Here is a 20769-nt window from a genome sequence, read left to right as displayed (position 1 = left end):
AATAGCTAAGCGAGTAAAAGATGACCTGATTTCCAAAAGGCATAAAGTTAAAGATGACACATTTCTTTAATATTTTAAGCAAGATTACTTTTTTTATTTCCATCCTTTACAGTTTCAAAATAACAAAAAAGGAAAAGGGCCCAAAGCAAAAGTTTGGGCACCCTGCATGGTCAGTACTTAGTAACACCCCCTCTGGCAAGTATCACAGCTTGTAAACGCTTTCTGTAGCCAGCTAAGAGTCTTTCAGTAAACACAAAATACTCCGCAGATGCTGGGGTCAAAACAACACGCACAACACGCTGGAGGAACTCAGCAGGTCGGGCAGCATCCATGGAAACAAAACGTCCTGATGAAGTCTCGGCCCGAAACGTTGACTGTTCGTTTTCACAGATGCTGCCCGACCTGCTGAGTTCCTCCAGCGTGTTGTAAGAGTCTTTCAGTTCTTGTTTGGGGGAATTTCACTCATTCTTCCTTGCAAAAGGCTTCTAGTTCTGTGAGATTCTTGGGCCGTCTTGCATGCACTGTTCTTTTGAGGTCTATCCACGGATTTTTGATGATGTTTAGGTTGGGGTACTGTGAGGGATGGCAAAACCTCCAGTTTGCACCTCTTGAGGTAGTCCATTGTGGATTTTGAGGTGTGTTTAGGATCATTATCCTGTTGTACAAGCCATCCTCTTTTCATCTTCAGCTTCTTTTTTAAAGAGTGTGATGTTTGCTTCCAGAATTTGCTGGTATTTAATTGAATTCATTCTTCCCTCTACCACTGAAATGTTCCCCGTGCCACTGGCTGCAACACAAGCCCAAAGCATGATCGATCCACCCCCGTGCTTAACAGTTGGAGAGGTGTTTTTTCATGAAATTCTGCACCCTTTTTTCTCCAAACATACCTTTGCTCATTGCAGCCAAGAAGTTCTATATTTACCTCATCAGTCCACAGGACTTGTTTCCAAAATGCATCAGGCTTGTTTAAATGTTCCTTTGCAAACTTCTGACTCTGAATTTTGTGGTGAGAACGCAGGAAAGGTTTTCTTCTGATGACTCTTTCATGAAGGTCATATTTGTGCAACTGTCGCTGCACAGAAGAACAGTGCACCACCACTCCAGATTCTGCTAAATCTTCCTGAAAATCTTTTGCAGTCAAACAGGGGTTTTGATTTGCCTTTCTAGCAATCCTACGTGCAGTTCTCTCGGAAAGTTTTCTTGGTCTTCCAGACTTCAACTTGACCTTCACCATTCCTGTTAACTGCCATTTCTTAATTACATTATGAACTGAGGAAATGGCCACCTGAAAACACTTTGCTATATTCATATAGCCTTCTCCTGCTTAGTGAGCATCATTTATTTTAATTTTCAGAGTGTTAGGCAGCTGCCCATGGCTACTGATTGTTGAGACAAGGTTTGAGGAGTCAGGGTATTTGTAAAGCTTTGAAATTTGCATCATCTGGCCTTTCCTAACAATGACTGTGAACAAGCCATAGCCCTAACAAGCTAATTAAGGTTTGAGACCTTGCTAAAAGTTATCTGAGAGCTCAAATCTCTCAGAGTGCCCAAACTTTTGCATGGTGCTGCTTTCTTTTTTTCTCCCCCACTCTAAAATTGTACAAAACAAAAATAATACACTAATCTTGCTTAAAATGTTGAAAAGAATGTTTCATCTTCAACTTTATGACTTTTGGACATCAGTTCATCTTCTATTTACTTAACTATTCACAGTAACAGAAATTTTGACCGGAGTGCCCAAACTTTTACATGCCACTGTAATAGATCTTGCTCCAGACTGACTCTGGCAACCCTCTCCAAATCTTTTGCCACTACATCGACAATTGTACTGATGTTGCTTCTCGCACTTGTGCAGAACACATAAATTTAAAAGATTTTTCCACCAAATTCCATCCTGTCTTCAAATTCAGCTACACTATTAGGCCACTTTGCTTCATTCTCTGAGATTTTACAACTTAGGAGACAAAATATCCACTAACATCTACTCTAATCCTATGGATTCCGACAGCTACCTTCCCAACCAGTCTCACACAAGGATGTAAATAAACCCCTTCACTAAGTCTCCGCTACATTTGTTACTAAGATGGGATTTCCACTATTCACCTTCATTCGGAAAGTGACGCAACAGACTTTCAACACCATAAATCAGCGAATTTGTTGTGCCTCCCCTCTCGTTGTGAAATGGGGACACCTCTTTTTCCCTTATTTGGCAGAAAGAGACCCAGTGGTATGTCAAATTATCATGCGAATGTGTACTTTTTGGGGTACTGCAAGCCTGTCTTTATTGATAGGCACGGTTGAGTGCTTGGTACTTATATTTTTTTGCTGGTGGGATGGGGTGGGGGATATTTTTTTGCTGGTGGGATGGCGTGAGGGGGTCACTACCTTGTTGCTGCTTGTGCATGGGAGGGGGAGTGGGGGTGGGCTTTGGAGTTCTAACATTTTAACTGTCATTCTTTGGGGGTACTCCTCTGTTTTCGTGGATGTCTGCAAAGAAAAATAATTTCAGGATGTATATTATATACATTTCTCTGATATTAAATACACTTATTGAAACCTATCGGAAATGTAGCTTCCACTCACGTGCATTTGCTCCGCATATGCTCTATCCAAATCCACCCCTCTCCTGTGACAGAACAGATGGAGCTCGCTGGTACTCAGTTTTCAACCACAAGCCTCTGCATGCAGCACACCATCCTTTGCCAAGTCTGCCTGCTCCAATGCTATCCCATCAGACACATCATTTCACCACTTTCCACAGAGACCTTTCTCTCCATGATCTAACCATCCGTTTTCCTGCACCCTTCCTTGTGCTCTAACACTTTTCCCGTAACCTTGGTGCTCATATGTCCCAAGACCACCTGCCTCACAGGGAAGGCAGTGATTTATGTGCACTTCCTCTAACCTCTCTAATGCATTCAGATTGTAATATGGCCTCTTCTGCAATGGCAAGACTAAGCAGACAAGACAACCATTTTAAGCATCTGCACTCTGTCTACAACAGCCATATTGAGCTTCCTGTTGTATGTCCTTTCATATCCCATTCCTATGCTGACCTGTCTGTCCTCAGCCTTCTTTCTCACTGCCAAGGCAAGATCAAATGCAAACCTAGAATGGCACTTCATATTCCACTGGGGTAGCCTACAGTGGCATGGACACTGAATTTTCCAACTTCAGGTAACAATACCTTCACATTTATTTCTCCACTCCCTGTACCTCTAGGGTCTCTCTCCCTTCCTTAGCCTTTTCCATCCTTTCCTCATTATACCCCCCCCCCCACACCCCCACATGCATAAGACCACGTGGACAGGAGCAGAATTATGACATTCAGCCATTGAATTCCATCTGCTGAACATCCATCCCTTATCTGGTTCCAACCAACTGCCACCTCTACCATTCTTCTGCCCTGCCTGACCCCATCTGCCTCTTATTTAAATGTTTCAATTGACTCAATATTCTCTGCTCTCCCACCCAGCATTTCTCCACCATCCCATCTAGCTTGTTTCATCTATCTTTTGGTTATTCACAGTCCGGATGACGGTGTCAATCAGAAATGCTGACCATTTCTTTACACGCTGCTTAAGCTGCAAGTTCTCCCAGCTGCTCATCCTTTGCTACAGATCCCCACACCCGCAGTCTCTATGTTTCCATTTTGTGTACATAGACCCTTCGCAAATCTATATTATTCTGACTAACTGGTGCCTCTGTGTTCGTCATTCTGCCCACTGCCATGACTTGTTTTCGGAGATTCTTTTGTATTATGCACAAAAATCTTTCCAAAACATTTATTTCAATGGAGATTTTTAATCTGCAGAACTAGGGAAATGTTTTCCTCTTAGAACCCAATCTTTTCATCGTTTTTCAACACAGACAAAAACTCCAAAAGTTTCACAAGGACATTATACGTTATATATTCTACCAGGTGCATTCAAAATACAGGGCCTTAGTGTGCCCTGTAAGGTCTATTACCAGATGAACAGGGTGATGATATTACTGAACAGAAATGGTGAACTTTTCTGCTTCCTTTAACCATGGAACCATTTATGTCTCAAACCCAATCACACCTTGAATCAGCCAATTGAACAGAAAGTTGATGTCTAGCCACTCTGACAAAAAATACACCATTCAAGTTTGTTTTAATCTTATTGTTTGATTTGTTAAGTTATTTCCTTATAAACATTGCTGGTATAATCAGTACATCCCAAATTGCTTGGCAAACAGAGTGGTTTGCTGGGAAATTTCAGTAGCATTAGTGAGTGTGAAATAGCAACATACGAAACAGGACTAGAAATAAGCCATCAGGCCCGTGAGTCTGCTTTGCCATTCAGTAAGATCACAGTTGATCTGGCTATAGACTCAGGTCCACCCACCTGCCTTTTCCCCATAAATCTTTATTCCCTCACTATACAAAAATATATCTGCAGCTTAAATATATTTAATGAAGTTGCCTCTACCATTCTCCCAGATCTTGAGGTCATGTTCCCTAGTTTTAGTCTCACTGACCTATGGAAACTATTTCCTGCCTCTATCTTATCTAATGCTTTTTGTTAAGATCCCCTCTTATTCATCTGAATTCCAACAAGTATGGTCCCAAGTGACTCAATTTCTCTTCACAGGCTAACCTACTCATGTCCTGAATCAACTTGTTGAATCTTCTCTGCACCGCCTCCAAAGACAGTATATCTTTTCTCAAGACCAGAACTACATGCAGTCCTGCACGTCCTCCTGCTCTGAAGTTCAATCCCTCTAGCAATAAATACCAACATTTCACCTGCAAACCAACCTTGTGAGTCATGTCCGTGACATTCTGCACAACAGCATATTGATGTCTAATTTACCACTTCAATAATCTGATCTTCTAGTTTCCCTTCCAAACTGTACAACCTCACATTTACTAACATTGTACTCCATTTGCCAGACTCTTGTGCACTTACTTAATCTGTTTCTCTCTGCATCCTCTGCTCAGTTTGCTTTATATCAACAAACATAAGATACAGTATACATGGTCTCTTCTTCCAAATAATTAATGTATATACAGGTGTCCCGTTTTTCGAACATTCGCTTTACGTCAACTCGCTGTTACGGAAGACCTACATTAGTTACCTGTTTTCACTGTTACGAAAAAAGGCAGCGCACGCCGAGCAGACTAGCTCCTCCCCTGGAACTGCATTCTAGCCAGCATTGCTTAAACATGTGCCTGTGAGCATCTGTGCTTTATGTCGATTTATTTTGTGCATCCGTTAGCAAGATGAGTTCTAAGGTATCGGAAAAGCCTAAAAGAGTGTGTAAGGGTGTTACACTTTGCGTAAAACTAGACATAATAAAGGGTTTCGATCGTGGTGAACAAAGTAAGGATATAGTGAGTTTGGCTAAGGGTTTGTGGAAGTTGACGAAGATGATGTTGAAGAGGTTTTGGCATCCCATGACCAAGAACTGACAGATGAAGAGCTGATGAAGAGGAAAGGATAACAATTGAAGCCAAACGCAGTGGCGAACAGCCCGAAAGTGAAGTCGTCCAGGAACTGAACGTGAAGCAATTGCCTGACATTTTCGCTGCGATTGACAAAGCTGCAATGATTGCAGGAAAGTATGTCTTTAATTTTGAAAGGGTACGTAGGTTTAGGGCAGGTCTGCAGGATGGTTTGAGTGTTTACAAAGAACTGTATGATAGAAAAATGCGTGAGGCTAAGCAGTCAAGCATACCGTCGCTTTTTAAGCCTTCCACATCAGCAACAGTAGACGACGAAACTCGACCTTCGACATTGAGGCAGGCAGACATAGATGAAGGTGACCTGCCTGCCCTGATGTAAACAGACGACGATGAGATGACACCCCAGTGTCCCACCACCCCAACCTCCGATGACTCAGCCTAACACACCATTATCGGTGTCCTCACTGTCTTCCTGATTCCGGTAAGTGAAACTACACTGGGCGTATATTATTTCTACTTTATATAGGCTGTGTATTTTTATGTGTTATTTAGTAGCTTCATAGCTTATTGGTTACTGGAAAAAGTGTTTCTGCCAGGAGCACTGCTGAGAGTGCTTGTGTGAAATTTTCGCTGCGGTGGACAGTGCTGCAATAATTGTAGAAAAGTATTCCTACATTATATAGGCTGTGTATTTATCAGATTATTCCTGCTTTTACTATATGTTACTGTCATTTTAGGTTTTGTGTTATTTGGCATGATTTGGCAGGTTGTTTTTTGGGTCTGCGAACGCTCATAAATTTTTTTCCATATAAATTAATGGTAATTGTTTCTTCACTTTATGACACTCCGGCTTACGAACCGTTTCATAGGAACGCTCTACCTTTGAATTACAGGGGCAACCTGTATTGAATAGTTGCCAGTCCAGCACCGACCCCTTACATCACTCCGCTCACCACTGATTGTCAATCAGAGAAATACCCATTCATCTCAGCTCTCAATCTTCTATTAGTTAATCAATCCTCTACGCTAATACATGACCCCAATCTATCCTCATCTTATAATTAAGTCTTTCATGGTGCTTCTTATTAAAAACATTGTGGAAATGGGATGCATCAGCCACACAGATGGTGGATGAGGCACTTCATTTCCTAAAAAGACTAACTGGTCAGGACACATGATAGTACCCATGTTCTTCTTTGAAACATTGCCACAACTGCATACTTCCACCCAAAAGCAAAGATTTTATTCAACATTTCATTTGTAAGTGTACATCCCAAAAAGGAGAGCCACCAATGGATTTAAGAGCAAATCACAAATGACTAAATGAAGTCACTGAGCCAGGAAGGCAAACCCCATGCATTTGCTATATGAATTTCCCAAAGGTCTGCTGGCAATATTAAAGAGTTGAACACATTTTAGAACATGTCCAGAGCACTGCAGGCAACCTTGGAATACACAATGGCAAAATTTGGATTACTGTTAATAGTGGGAAGACAGTAAGAGACTCAGTAGTAGATGGAGGAACAAAGTGTAAAGGTGGAATATGCAAACTGATGATAGCTGATTCCAATGCTGAAATTACACATCACTGGCAGAAAAAAATATTAGTGACAATATATGGTGAAGCTACAATTTTAAAGGCAAAGCAAGAGGTTAAAGATATGGGGCAGTTGGTATACAAATCTGCAGAATGGCAGAACAGGGAACTAAACAGTTCAGAAACAAAATGGGATCTGGGCAATATATATTAGTATGGAGTACATCAGCTATAAAGTCATACTGAGCACAATTCAACCAGACTTGGATCACTGAATCCAATTCTGTGAACTCAACTGAGGAAAGAAAAGATTATCTTTATTTGTCACATGTACATCAAAATGTAGTGAAGTGCGTTGTTTGCGTCAAATCAAAGAAAAAAGTGAAGGGGATGCTCAATTACTGGGTGAGGGATTAACTTGGCTCCAAGCACATACTGTAATGGAAAATACTACTGAAAGAAATATTTTAGCATATGAATGTGGTTAATAGGGGGGGAAATGAAGAGCAATAGGAAAAGAATTCAGTTAACTGGAACAGTGGCGACAATATGAAGGAAAACCATGCAAAAGGTACACTGAAAGACAATAGTGAACATAATTCAATTTATGGACTCAAAGAATGAAAACAATTTTTTTATAAAGAGTACTTTAGTGAAGTAAAACATCCAAAAATTGCAAGCTATTTCACAAAGGATTATTTTGAAGCAAAATTTGACAATGTCAGATTACCAGACACATGGCTAATGAGGAGGACTAATATGAAGAGGTAGAATGGAATTCCCAACTAAATCTGTCTTAGTATCTCTACGTGTACTCTCTACTACATTCAATTTTCTGTGTTACTTACATTACCAGTTTTGTTTAAATCAATGTGGAAATTGGAATGTATGCACGTCAGCCAAGTTGTTTCCCTCCCCACTCCCACTTGGACCCCAAACTTTCAGTAAATCCCCGCCACCTACTACTTGAATAACTTGCACCAAGAAAGAGTGCTTCAATTAAATCAACAGGAAAGAATGTTTGAAAGGGGCCAAAATTATATTTTGGTGTATTGAGCTGAGCTTACATCATCTAATTAAAGTTGAAAAAGTTAAAAACTGCCTAACACTACAACTTTTAAGTTACACACACTTCCAAAAATTCAGCTTTGACAAGCAAAAATATCACTCCCCACCACCTCTTATCAATTCAGTTTGCTGCAGGTTTCTAGACCAGAACCATGCTACAACCTACAAGCACAAAATCAACTAACTTAGCACCGAAACAACTATACAAGGAGCAAGTCAGCTTCTCTTGCCAAATGCTCTTGTCTGGGAGCCACTCAACATGAAATACAAAGGTTTTGTTGAAGTTCTGCTTGGCACTTGGAGCAAATACTAGGCTGAGTGGGAATGCTCAGATTGCAAATCAGGCTGTTTAAAAAATAAAATGTAGTGCTTTCATAGACTGAATTTTTAAAACACAGGAATTACACTACAGCAGATTAATATTTTACAATCCATTATATGACAATTATTTGCAATCCACACATTTAAGTTATAAAGATTACTTAGATACTTTAATAAAAACTGACATTATAACTGACATGATAAAGAACCATTAAGGTATTTTATTCTGAAGACTTCCTGTTACTTTCTACTTTCTGAAGTTTATGCTGGCAAAGATGTAGAACACTTGGAAGAATCTCTGACATTAACCTCTGGACACAAGTTTAACTGCATTAGATATTCTAAAAGCTGTCAAGTTTCAACGTAATTATTGCCAACAATTCCAGCTTCGCCATCACTGCAAATGCAAAATAAGAACCCTTTGAAGTTATGGACAATTAGGAGCTACGCAGGGGAAAGCTCAACAGGCTCAGGCAGCCAAACACCATCCAGAAGAAGCAGACGAAGAGGCAGCGTGTGCCTGCAACATGCTTGGAGTGGAAACGGATCAGGAAACACCACAACCATTATTATGCCATAGTCACTGTCAGGGGAAAGGACATTGAGATTGATTCAGGGGCTACTGCTTCGGTCATCAGTGAGGAGACCTACTGGAGGACATGGAGGTCCAACCTGCCTCCCATCAGACCGTCTAAGCTCAAACTCAGGACCTACACGGGGAAGCCCATACCTCATTTAGGGGTGTTATATGTGGATATTTCAGCCGGGGGCCAGAAGGCTGAAGCCAGGCTGGTGATAGCTAAGGGCAAGGGGCCCAGTCTTTTGGGCCGCGATTGGCTTCGCAAATTCCGGCTCAACTGGCATGAAATTAAGCATGCACACATGACAGAGGATATTCTGCAGTGGTACAGTGACGTTTTCAGGGACGAGCTGGGCACACTGAAGGGTGTGAAAGTGAAACTTCATGTTGACCCTGAGGCCACACCACGTTTTTTTAAGCCCAGGTGGGTGCCCTATGGCATGAAAGGCAAAGTCCAGGAGGAGCTGGAACGTTTACAGGGGCTAGGCATCATTGAGCCCGTCCAGTTTTCAAGGTGGGCGGCTCCCATTGTTCCAGTTTTGAAGGCAGACAAAACGGCAAGGATATGTGGGGACAATCACCTTATGGTGAATCAGGTCTCTGAGCTGGAGGAGTACCCATTGCCACAGGTGGATGACCTGTTTGCGACCCTGTCACGGGGTAAGCTGTTCACAAAGCTGGACGTGAGCCATGCTTACCAACAGCTGCTGCTCGACGAGGACTCAAATGAGTATGCCACAATCAACACACACAAGGAATTATTCAAATCCAATTGCCTGGTGTTTTTTTTCCCAAAGGACAATGGACACTTTGCTGCAGGGAATTCCGCACGTAGCAGTATATCTTGATGATATTTTGATCACGGGGGCCATGGAGGTGGAGCATCTGGCTAACTTAGAACAGGTGCTGAAGAGGCTCTCAGACGCAGGGCTGTGATTGAAATGCCACAAATGTGTGTTCCTGGCACCGAGTGTGACCTACCTGGGACACCAGATCACAGCTGAGGGGCTCTGCCCAGTGGAGAGCTATCAAGGAGGTCCCAAGCCCCAAGAGTGTCACTGAACTCAGGTCATTTTTGGGCATGGTGAATTATTATGGCAAGTTTCTTCCTGACTTCTCAAAGGTTTTGGCCCCACTGTACAAGCTGCTTCACAATGACACTAAATGGCAGTGGGGAGAAGAGGAGGAGGAAGCTTCCAAGGAAGTGAAAGAACTCCTCCACTCAGCGAAGCTGCTTGTTCACTATGACCCAGACAAGGAGTTCATCCTTTCATGCAACACCTTGCCCTATGGAGTCAGGGCAGTTCTCTCACATGTAATGGAGGACCACTCAGAGAAGCCTACTGGTTTTGCTTCACGTACCCTGACGACTGCTGAGAAGGGATATTCACAGCTAGACAAAGAAGGTCTGGCCATTGTTTTTGTGGTCAAATGCGTTCATTAGTACCTCTATGGATGTGCATTCACAATTTATACAGACCATAAGCCACTGATGAGCTTGTTCAGTGAGACCAGATACATCCCGCCACTAGCCTCAGCCAGGATACAGTGTTGACTCTCACATTGTCAGCCTACCAGTACACTATAGTGTACAGAGAAGGTAGCGATAATGCAAACGCCAATGCGCTGAGTCGACTACCTTTACCTGAGACGCCTGTTACCACATATGTGCCTCCAGAGACTGTGTTTGCATTGGAGAGGCTGTCAGAGACACCTGTAAAGGCAACCCAGATCAAGCAATGGTCAGAGAGGGACCCAGTCCTGCCCCAAGTCAAGACTTTCTTTTTACAAGGTTGGCCCAGTGTCGTGGAAGGAAAGGAACTGAGGCCTTATGCCAAACTCAAGACAGAACTGAGTCTGCAGGATGGCTGCATTTTCTGGGAGGGCGAGGGTCATCGTGCCTTACCCCGGCTGTTCACAGATTGTGGAGGAAATTCATGAGACTCATCCAGGGGTGTCTCGGATGAAAATCCTTGCAAGATCCTACGTCAGGTGGCCAAGAATGGATCAGGATCTGGAGAACAAGGTAAAATCATGCACGTAATGTCAGACCAATCAGAACATGGCACCACCAGCTCCTTTGCACCCATGGGAGTGGCCAGACCACCCCTGGTCTAGGCTACATTTGGACTTTGCTGGCCTCTTTATGGAGCAGATGTTTCTTGTAATGGTAGACACGCACTCCAAATGGACAGAAGCTTACATCATGAGCAACCTCACAGCCCACTCAACCATAGACAAACTCAGGAAAGTGTTTGCAGTCCACGGGTTGCACGACACTCTGGTCACTGATAATGGCCCAACGTTCACCAGTGAGCTGTTCAGTGAGTTCATGCAGCAGAATGGCATTCATCACATTCGGATGGCCCCTTTCCACCCAGCCTCAAATGGCTTGGCTGAGTGGCCTGTTCAGACAGTGAAGGAAGGCCTGAAGCAGATGACAGGGGACTCTCTTAGCACTCAGCTTTCACGTTTCCTGTTTAAATATCACCTCACGCCACAGACTATGACTGCACGCACTCTAGCAGAGATGCTGATGGGGCACAGGCCCAAGTCAAGATTGGATCTACTGCACCCGGACATTAAGGCAAAAGTGGAGAGAAAGCAGGAAAAGCAGAAGGAGGGATATGATCAACATGCGCAAGAGAGACAGTTAAAACCAGATGACAATGTCTATGTGAGAAACTTCAGCAGTAGCAATAATCAGCAATGGCTACCTGGGGTTATTCTTAAGCAGAGTGGTCCAGTCTATGTTAAGCTGACTGACGGACGTGTTTTCCGCAGACATCAGGACCATGTGCACCTGTGTCATGATACAGGCTGAGGCAGACAGTTTCACTGAGTTTCCAATGGTGAGACAGACTACTGTGGAAGCATGTCCACCAGTCACTTTGCGAGAGAGAGCATGAGAGACGCTGGCAGAGGGGTTGGGGTACCCTGAAGAGGATGGACCTTCTCACACAGACCTCTCTCATGCCCCCAACACCAGATCCACCCAAAACACCCTCACCAGCGGTGCCTGCTGAGTCAACTGGGGTAGTGCGCAGATCACAGCGCACTCACAAACCTTCTGACAGACTGAATGTTTGACTGGACAGTTTTTTTTTGTGTTAGACTGAATGTTGAATTTGCCACGTTTTTCAGGTGTTTTGTATTGGTAAACTGTTGCTGAGACACTAGTGTAAATTTCAGGGGTACACAAGCTAATGACACCACTGTTCTTTTACATTTGGGGAATGTTGGAATTTAACGGGGGAGAAACGTTATAATGTGAGCATTATAAAAATAAGTTAAATCTAATGAAGATAATGGTAATATAGCAATGCTTCCGCTAGCGGAAGCTGTTTGTAAAGAGAGGCTGATTCTAGGGTTGGGGGGCTTTACTTCCATTTTCTTCTCCGGTGGCATGTGTGTAGCTTCTCTGCTATGTAGAACGGTTCAGTGAAATCCTCTGTATGTAAATATCGGTTTGCAGTCCCAGATAAAGTTGCTTCCTTTGGGCATGAAGTTGTCGAGTGGTCCTTTTTCAAAGTAGAAGTTACCACTGTAACCACCTCTATTTTCTTGAACAGTTCACTGGAGGTTACAGTAGAGAGTTGTCAAAAGTTGCCAGCAGGCTGGCCTGGAACAAGAATATCTGAAGGCCTAAGCTTTACGACAGGAATATTTTGGTGATAAGTACAAATATGCTGCGGCCTATATGGAAGACGCTCTTTCTTGGCCACATATCAAATCAGAGGCGTGAAAGCTCTTCAAGGTTAGTCTTTTTCTTAGAGGCTGCTGCAATGCCATGGAAAATGTGCAACACATGCGTGATTTGGACATGCCTGCTAATATGAGGATTGTTGTAAATAAATTGCCCAATAAACATTGGGAAAAATGGAGATCGGTGGTCTATAAACTGCAAGAAAGGCACGACCGTGAGGTTACTTATCAATGACATTGTTGATTTTATTCAAAGGCGAGGAAAGATTGCTACATACCTAATGTTTGGAAAAAACTATAATGTTACATTGCCAACAGTTAGTAAAGATATGAACAAAACTGGGTCACAAATTCATTCTCAAGCGAAAGGAAGCAGCTTTGCCACTACTGTGGATAGAGAAACGGCAAATGAGTCCAGAGCTGATGAAAAGGTGCAGATTCGAAACAAGCCACGAATGAAGCAATCACAACAGCGAGTACCACCTTGGTATCTCAAGGCCTTACGGGGGCTGGTGATTATGATTGTAATCTTCCTATAATTCCACTCCAGGTGAAGTCTAAGAAGAGTAACAAGACAGTACAAACACAAGAAAGTCTGCAGATGCTGTAAATCTAAGCCACACACACAAAATGCTGGAGGAACTCAGCAGGCCAGACAGCATCTATGGGAAAGAGTAAACAGTCTGCTTTTCAGGCCAACCCTTTCATCAGGATTGGAAAGAAAGGTGAGAAGTCAGAGTAAGAAGATGGAGATAGGGGCGGAAGTAGCACAAGATGGTAGGTGATAGCTGAAACTGGGAGGGGAGGGAGGGGTGAAGTAAAGAGCTGGGAAGTCATTTGGTGAAAGAGATACTGGGCTGGAGGAGGGGGAATCTGATAAGAAAGGACAGAAGACCATGGAAGAAAGGGAAGGAGGAGGAGCACCAGAGGGAGGTGATGGGCAGGTAAGGAGATAAGGTGGGAAAGGGAAACAAGAATGGGAATGGTGAAGGGTTAGGGGAGGGGGCAGCAATTACTCAGTTAGAGAAATTGATGTTCATGCCACTACAATGTTGGAGGCTACCTGGGTGGAATACAAGGTGTTGCTCCTCCAACTTGAGTGTGGCCTCATCGCATCAGCAGAGATGGCCAAGGACTGACATGTTGGAATGGGAAGGAGCATTGAAATGGGTAGCTACCAGGAGATCCCTTTTTCTGGCGGAGCTTGGCAAAGTGGCCTGCCAACCTTCTTCAAGTCTCTCCCGATATGCAGGACGCCACACCGGGAGCCTCACAGGTGAAGTGTCGGCTACCCTAGAAGGACTGTTCGGGGTCCTGAGCAGTAGTGAGGAAGGTGGTGTAGGGGTAGGAGTAGCACTTGTTCCGCTTACAAGGGTAAGTGCCAGGAGGGATCTCAGTGGGCAGGGACAAGTAGGCAAGGAGTCACGTGGGAAGCGATCCCTGCAAAAAGTGGGGGGGGGGGGGGGGTGGAAGATGTGCTTTGTGGTGGGATCCCATCGGACTGGAGATGGCTGAAGTTACGGAGATTTTATGCTGGACACAGAGGCCAGTGGGTGGTAGGAGAGGACAAGAGCAACCCTATCCTGGTGTGGCAGTAGGAGGATGGAGTGAGGGCAGATGAGCGCGAAATGGAAGAAATTCAGGTGAGGACAGTGTTGATGGGGGGGAGGGGGAGAGGAGAGAAGCCCCTTTCTTGTAACATCTCATTAGCTTTGAAATGAAAAAACTCATTCTGAGAGCAGATGCAGCAGAGATGGAGGAACTGAGAGAAAGGGATGGCATTTTTACAAGTGACAGGGTGGGGACAAATATAGTCTGGGTAGTTGAGATAAACAGAGAGAGAGCTAGAAAGGGGAGGGATTTGTCAGAAATGAACCAAGTAAATTGGAGGGCAGGGTGGAAGCTGAAGACAAAGTTGATAAAGTTGATGAGCTCAGTATGGGTACAGGAAGCAGCACCAGTGCAGTCAATATAGTGAAGGAAGAGCTAGGAAACGATACTGGTGTAGGCTTGGAACACACACAGTTCCACGTAGCCAACAAAAAGGCAAGCATAGCTGGACCCATGCGAGTGCCCATGGCTACACTTTTGGTTCTAAGGAAGTGGGAAGAGCCAAAGGAGAAATTATTCAGAGGGCCAATTCCACCAAACGGAGGAGACTGTATCTATTGCATCTGGTGCTCCCGGTGTGCCCTCCTGTATATTGGTGAGACCATTTCACCAAGCACCTACACTCTGTCTGCCAGTAAAAGAGGGATCTTCTGGTAGCTGTACATTTATGTGATGAGGCCACAGTCAGGTTGAAGGAACAACACCTTGTATTCCATCTGGGTAGCCTCCAACTGACGGCACCAACACTGATTTCTCGAACTTCCAGTAATAGCCACCCCCCTTCACCAAAGCCCATTCCTGTTTCCCTCTCTCACCTCATCTACTTACCTGCCTATCACCTGCCCCTGGTGCTCCTCCTTCTTCCATGACCATTCTTAGTAAGTTTTTCTACAAAAGTTGTTTGCCATCACTTTCTCCTGGGCAGTGTCTTTGCAAGACGGATGACCCCAGCCATTATCAATACCCTTCAGAGATTGTCTGCCTGGTCGCATAACCAGGACTTGTGATATGTACCACTGCTACTATGATCACCCCCCCCCCCACTCACTCCCATGGCTTCACGTGATCCTGATCAGGGGGCTAAGCAGCTGCTACACCTTGCCCAAGGGTGCCTCACACCTCCTTTGGTAGAGACATATATCCACCCGCCTCTCAGGTGACGGGGTAGGTAGGTAGGTATCTGTACATAAACTGGAAAAGGTACAAAGGATTTAAAAGGAATACACAAGAATTCAGCAGTCATACCTATTAAGGTTAATTGGACTGGCATCGCTTTCACAAAGGGACCAGAGGTAACTTAATCGATCTGAGTGTTTGTTGAGATGTCTTTTCTAGCTAGTGGAACCAAATCCAAGAGGAAATTCATGAACAACTTCAACGTATGAGCAACTCCTTGCCAAAAAAGCTTTTGAGACAACTTGTACAGATTCTTTTAATTACGTCTACAGAAATATACAGCAGAATAGAATGGGAAAATATTGAAGCTGGAAATCAAAAATTAAATAAAAAAGATTCAACACGTACACAAGGTTTTAAGAGGTAGTGAAAGCAAAAGGGCATCATGATAAAGAAAGAAGTGGGAAAGAAAAGACCTAGCACAAAGTAACTAGAGATAATAGGATAAACAAGAAATGGAAATTTCAGAATTGTGGCCTGAAATTGTTGAACCTTGGGTAAGAAAACAGTGAAGAGGCCAAATTTAAAAAAAAGAGTTTTGCTTTGAGTTCTGCTAAGAACAATGCAAGAGACCAAAATCAGAATGAGGAGAATTAAAGTGCAAGACAAATGCTTCAGCACTTGGAGAGAATCTATGTTTTCCTCAAATATGTCTCCAAACTGCTGAAAGTACATCATGAACATTGAACAGAACACCAGTTGTAAAGAAATACTCAACTCTAAAGCAGCATTCAACATTAACAAGTAATGCATACTAAATGGCAAGTAGTATAACTATTTCATGTGGTGAGGCTTCTGAAAAGTCCAGGTGTTGCATCTCATGCAGCTGCAGGGGAAGTGAAAGGGGCAGTAGATCTTATGAGAGAACCAGAGAACCAGGGAGGTGTTGGGTGAAAAACACCACCTTCAGAACAGTGAAACAGATGGAGTTGATGCATTTATCATTGATATTATGCTGGAAAATTGTGGAAGAACTACTGAATGGGTGGGACAAGGCAAGGACAAGGGAACCCCATTGCAGTTTTGAAGAAGGGTTGATTAAGTGCAGGAGTAGAACACAAACATGTATGGCAATCACTTACTCCTTGTACCTGGTCTTCTGTACATCTCCATACTTTCTGTTTCAAATGTCTAGCCAAAACTTTGTTTTGACTTGAAAAATATATTATGAACTCCATTTGAAATTCTTCCACATCCTCATTACAAGTGCGATGGATCATGCCCTAATGGAAGCTATTCTGATGAAACTAGTCTCTGAATATTTCTTAAGGAAATCAGCTGTAATCTATAGGTCAGAACTCGTTCATGCAGACGAAATGGGATTTGCCTATTCTTGCACTCCCAAACATCCTTATTCCTCTCCACCTTGCCCTCCAGTCTCTCTAGTCGCATCTTCATGTACACAATGTTTTGTTTAAAAAAGCATTGATAACATATTTCAAGTAATCCAGAAAATTCCATGTGTTCAATTTGTAAAGAAATAGTAGATTCCTTAAGGCAACATTCAACATTAAATTCAAATAGCTACAGTGGAAATTAATAATGAAAATCGCAGTTAGCAAAAATCTTTAACAAAATACTGCATCGGATGAAGGGTTGTTGACTTGAAAAGTGAACTGTTTCCCTCTTCTCAGCTGCTGCCTAACCGACTGAGTATCCGAAGAGACACAAAATTTACAAATACAAAATTGGCATGGGTCACTAAACCAGGAAACACTATAACTTACATCAAATAATTGTCTTTAATTTCTTTATTGCTACTGGCCCACTACAAATAAAGAGACTCAGAGTACATGTTAACACATGATCTGAGTGTAGTAATGATCTGAGTGTAATAATGCAATCCACAATGTATGGAGACCTTTAACTCAGCTGTAATTAATCACAACTCCACTAAAGCTCCAATGCAGCATTTTTCAGAAATCGGAAACTGTGGTGATAAGAGAAATTTACTTGGACATCTTCAGTTATCTTTTTACATTATTTCCTCAACATGGAATGCAAAATTATTTCAAACTGTTAGAACACCAATGCTCCGGAAAACCTGACGGGTATTGCAATTGCTATGCCAGCGTATTACATTTAAATTAAAACTCAAAATTTCATGCAACAGAAATTTGACAACCAGTGGCCAAATACATGCCATTCATAAAGCTGAAGTTAGACTTTGAAGAACTCTAAAACAATGTGTGATAAACTGCGTCCGACTAAGTGGGGCTTCTCTGAATTTGAAGTTTTGAAAGTCGTTCAAGTAGGACTGCAAAAAAAATGGGTAGATTGAGGGTAAGGAGAACAGAGAGCCTGAATTGGACTGATAAAGGAAACAACTTACTTATCTACCAGTGTGCGAATGACAGCCAGCGTATCCAGGACCAGGCCGTCCACGTTCTGCTTCTTCCTACGAGGCTCGTGGGGGCCCCGGCCCCTCCTGGGCGGCCTCACCGGTTCCCGGGAGCGGCTCCTGGGCTCGGCCTCCCCACTGTAGTGATGGGGATGGTGATGGTGATGAGAAGAGGACGACGACGGCGGAGGAGGGGGCGGCTGGTAACCGCGCTGGGCCGGAGGTGCCGCGTTCTCATCGACGTCGCTCTCCTCCCGACACACGCAGCTGTTCCCCATGCGGCCGGCCGCGCTGCACGCAGCGCCGGGCAGCTCAGCGAAAAGCAGAAACCCTTGCACCAGGCTCCGTGTGGCGTGGAATAGAGTCCAGGCCGCAACGATCATCTAGGAAGGCTCCCGCCGCGACAGCGTCACCATCCTGTCCACGGGCGCCGCCTCTCACTGTGGCTCCAGCCGCGGGCACCCGAGCCGGGGCACCAGGCCGCCCGCCACCCAAACCGACGGCCCCAGCGCCAGCGCCGCCGCCGACATCGCTTAACCAACGGCCGCTGTCCCCCGCTGGAGCACCGAGCCCCCGGGGGGAGGGAGGACCACCCTCACGCTAATCGACACGCCGCTCTGCCCTCTCACCAGGGATGGATTCTCTCACACACGACAGCAGGAGGCTCCGTCCCGGACACGGCACCGCGGCTGATGCTCGCCGTCGGTTTGGTTTGGAAAAGGCCCGCGCCGCTCCCCGGGCTCGTTGCCCCGCTGATTGGCTATCGCTTCCGGCTCGCTCCTTACTCTCGACCGCCCTCAGCGGCCGGCGGGCGAACAGAACCCTCGCCATCCCGCTCCGACCATCGCAAAGTTAATTCGCAATTCAGAGACACTCAACCGCTTTAACTTGGACAACTAGGAAGTGATAAAAGGGGGGAAAAAGTCGATATTTAATTAAAATGCATTTATTCAAGACAATTTATTCACAAAGAAGCACAGTTGACGTTTCAGCTTGAATCAGCAGACTTGGATTAACAACTTTCATACAAATCAGTTCTACTGAAAGGTCAATCACTTAAAACATTAACTTTGTTTCACCCATCACAGATGCTGTCTGATCTGCTAAGGATTTACAGCATTTTGTAATGAGTTTCAAGTCTGTGGCACCGGTCCTCCCTAGGTTACGGCAGGATTCTGTTCCTGTGGACTGTTCATAACTAGGGTAGTTTGTAAGTCCAAAATGCAGTTGTGAATTGAGTTCCCACGTGGTCGAGGATACCTGCAGCCCAACAGCAGCTGGAAAGTCCAACCTGCCAGCCTCCCATATGCTCGCTCATACATATGGGCTGTACAGGAGTTGAGCATTCATAAATTTGGATTTTTACTTTTGGGCTAAATAACTGATTCCATTTCCTTATTTTACAGTCAAGGAAATCCCTTTCCCTATCTACTTTACTAAGTCAGAAAATATTGCCTGATTTTCCTTAAATCATATATGTCAAACACAAGGCCCGCGGGTCAAATCCGGCCCGCGGTGGAATTATCTTTGGCCCGCGAGATAATATCTAATTACTATTAAAGCTGGCCCCAGTAATCGAAGCGCCTATGGCGTATGATATGGCTAATGCTGAGTTTATTCAGGTACCAGGTTTTCAGGGTTTTTAGTGTTTATTCGGCAGTCTTCTTCATAAGAAACGGAATTTGTAAAGTGAAACACTTTGTAGTTATAGCAGAGACTGAGACACATGAGAGCAGGCTGAAAAAACGGAGGCAACGAAAGCTGCGTTCGCACGCGTCCGACTGATCTGGCCCGCATGAAGCTGCATTTTGCTCAATCCGACCCGTGACCTAAAATGAGTTTGACACCCCTGCCTTAAATTCTCCTCACACCACAATAGCCTTGTTCAATCTTTGCTGCTTCCCGATTTTAAAAAAAGTAGTCTTCCTTATACGTGAAGATCGTAACACTACTGGGTGTTCTTCATTAATGTTCATGCAATTTGCAGATACTGCAGCCTCCTACATTTAGGCAGTACTTCTCACCACCTCACTTAATGGCCAATAAAGTTCTTTTGATGTACAATCATTCTAGTGGTGGAGACAAAACAGCCAATTTTCACAGAGCATACTGTTATGTGAAATATGTGATAATCAGTGGATAAAATGCTTTCGAGATGGTGTTTGAGGGACATATAATAGCACGGACACAGGTGATAACTCCCCACGGAGACACAAGAGATGTTGGAATCTGGAGCAACAAACAATGTACTGCAGGAACCCAGTGAGTTAAGCAGCAACTCTGGGGAGAAAGGAATTGTTGACTTTTCAGATCGAAATCCTGTATCAGAACCATTGGCAATTTAAGTGCAGTGCGAAGTGCAGCCATAATTTCACAAAAATGCCAAGCTCTTATTTTAGTGTGAATAATATTGTGCTCAGTGATCTCCAGCAAAAGATTAATTGATTTGGTTTGCTCACCTTGGTGAATTGACTGTTGTTTGAGTTGCAGAAAAATAGTTACTTGAAAGGATTTAACCCTCCTTTTGAAAGAAAACTTCACAAACACTGCATCCTGTAACAAAGCATTGAATTGACAGTCTGGGTTAGGTTTACAAGCCCTCAAGTGGAGGCTGAGGCCACACTTGGTTCAATGAGCAGCAGATCAATAAAAGAGCTAATGTAACATCAATATTTATTGCTTGGATTGTTTAAGTTGATGAGCAGGCTAAACATGTGTCATGTTTATGGATGGATTACTTTCCATAGGGCCAGAATATTAATGATCACCAGGTAAGAATGACTGGTTGCTTGCCACTGAGAGTCACAACTGATATTTTACTGTTCCAAGAATGCCAGTATCTCACTTTTCAAGGACACAAAAATATAGGAGCTGGAGTAAGCTATGTGGACCCTCATTCTGTCCCACCATTTAATATGATCATGGCTGATCTGCTTCAGGCCTCAACTCTTTCTCTGTGTAGATTCGCATGGTTCCCAATCCCCTGATCTTTCAAGAAT

General features: G+C 43.9%; 1 protein-coding gene across 1 annotated transcript in view; it reads right to left on the bottom strand.

The window, feature by feature from the left end:
* The window catches only part of rspry1 (ring finger and SPRY domain containing 1), a 63088-nt gene extending 44516 nt beyond the window's left edge, over nt 1–18572 (bottom strand). The window contains exon 1 of the mRNA XM_073069849.1: nt 17762–18572. Within this exon, the coding sequence (XP_072925950.1) occupies nt 17762–18153 (392 nt within the window). The 5' untranslated portion in view covers nt 18154–18572. The remainder of the gene's footprint in view (nt 1–17761) is intronic.
* Between the last annotated feature and the right edge of the window lie 2197 nt (nt 18573–20769).

Source organism: Hemitrygon akajei, chromosome 17, assembly GCF_048418815.1.
Source record: "Hemitrygon akajei chromosome 17, sHemAka1.3, whole genome shotgun sequence".
NCBI lineage: Eukaryota > Metazoa > Chordata > Chondrichthyes > Myliobatiformes > Dasyatidae > Hemitrygon > Hemitrygon akajei.
This window is presented reverse-complemented; position numbering and strand designations above follow the sequence as displayed.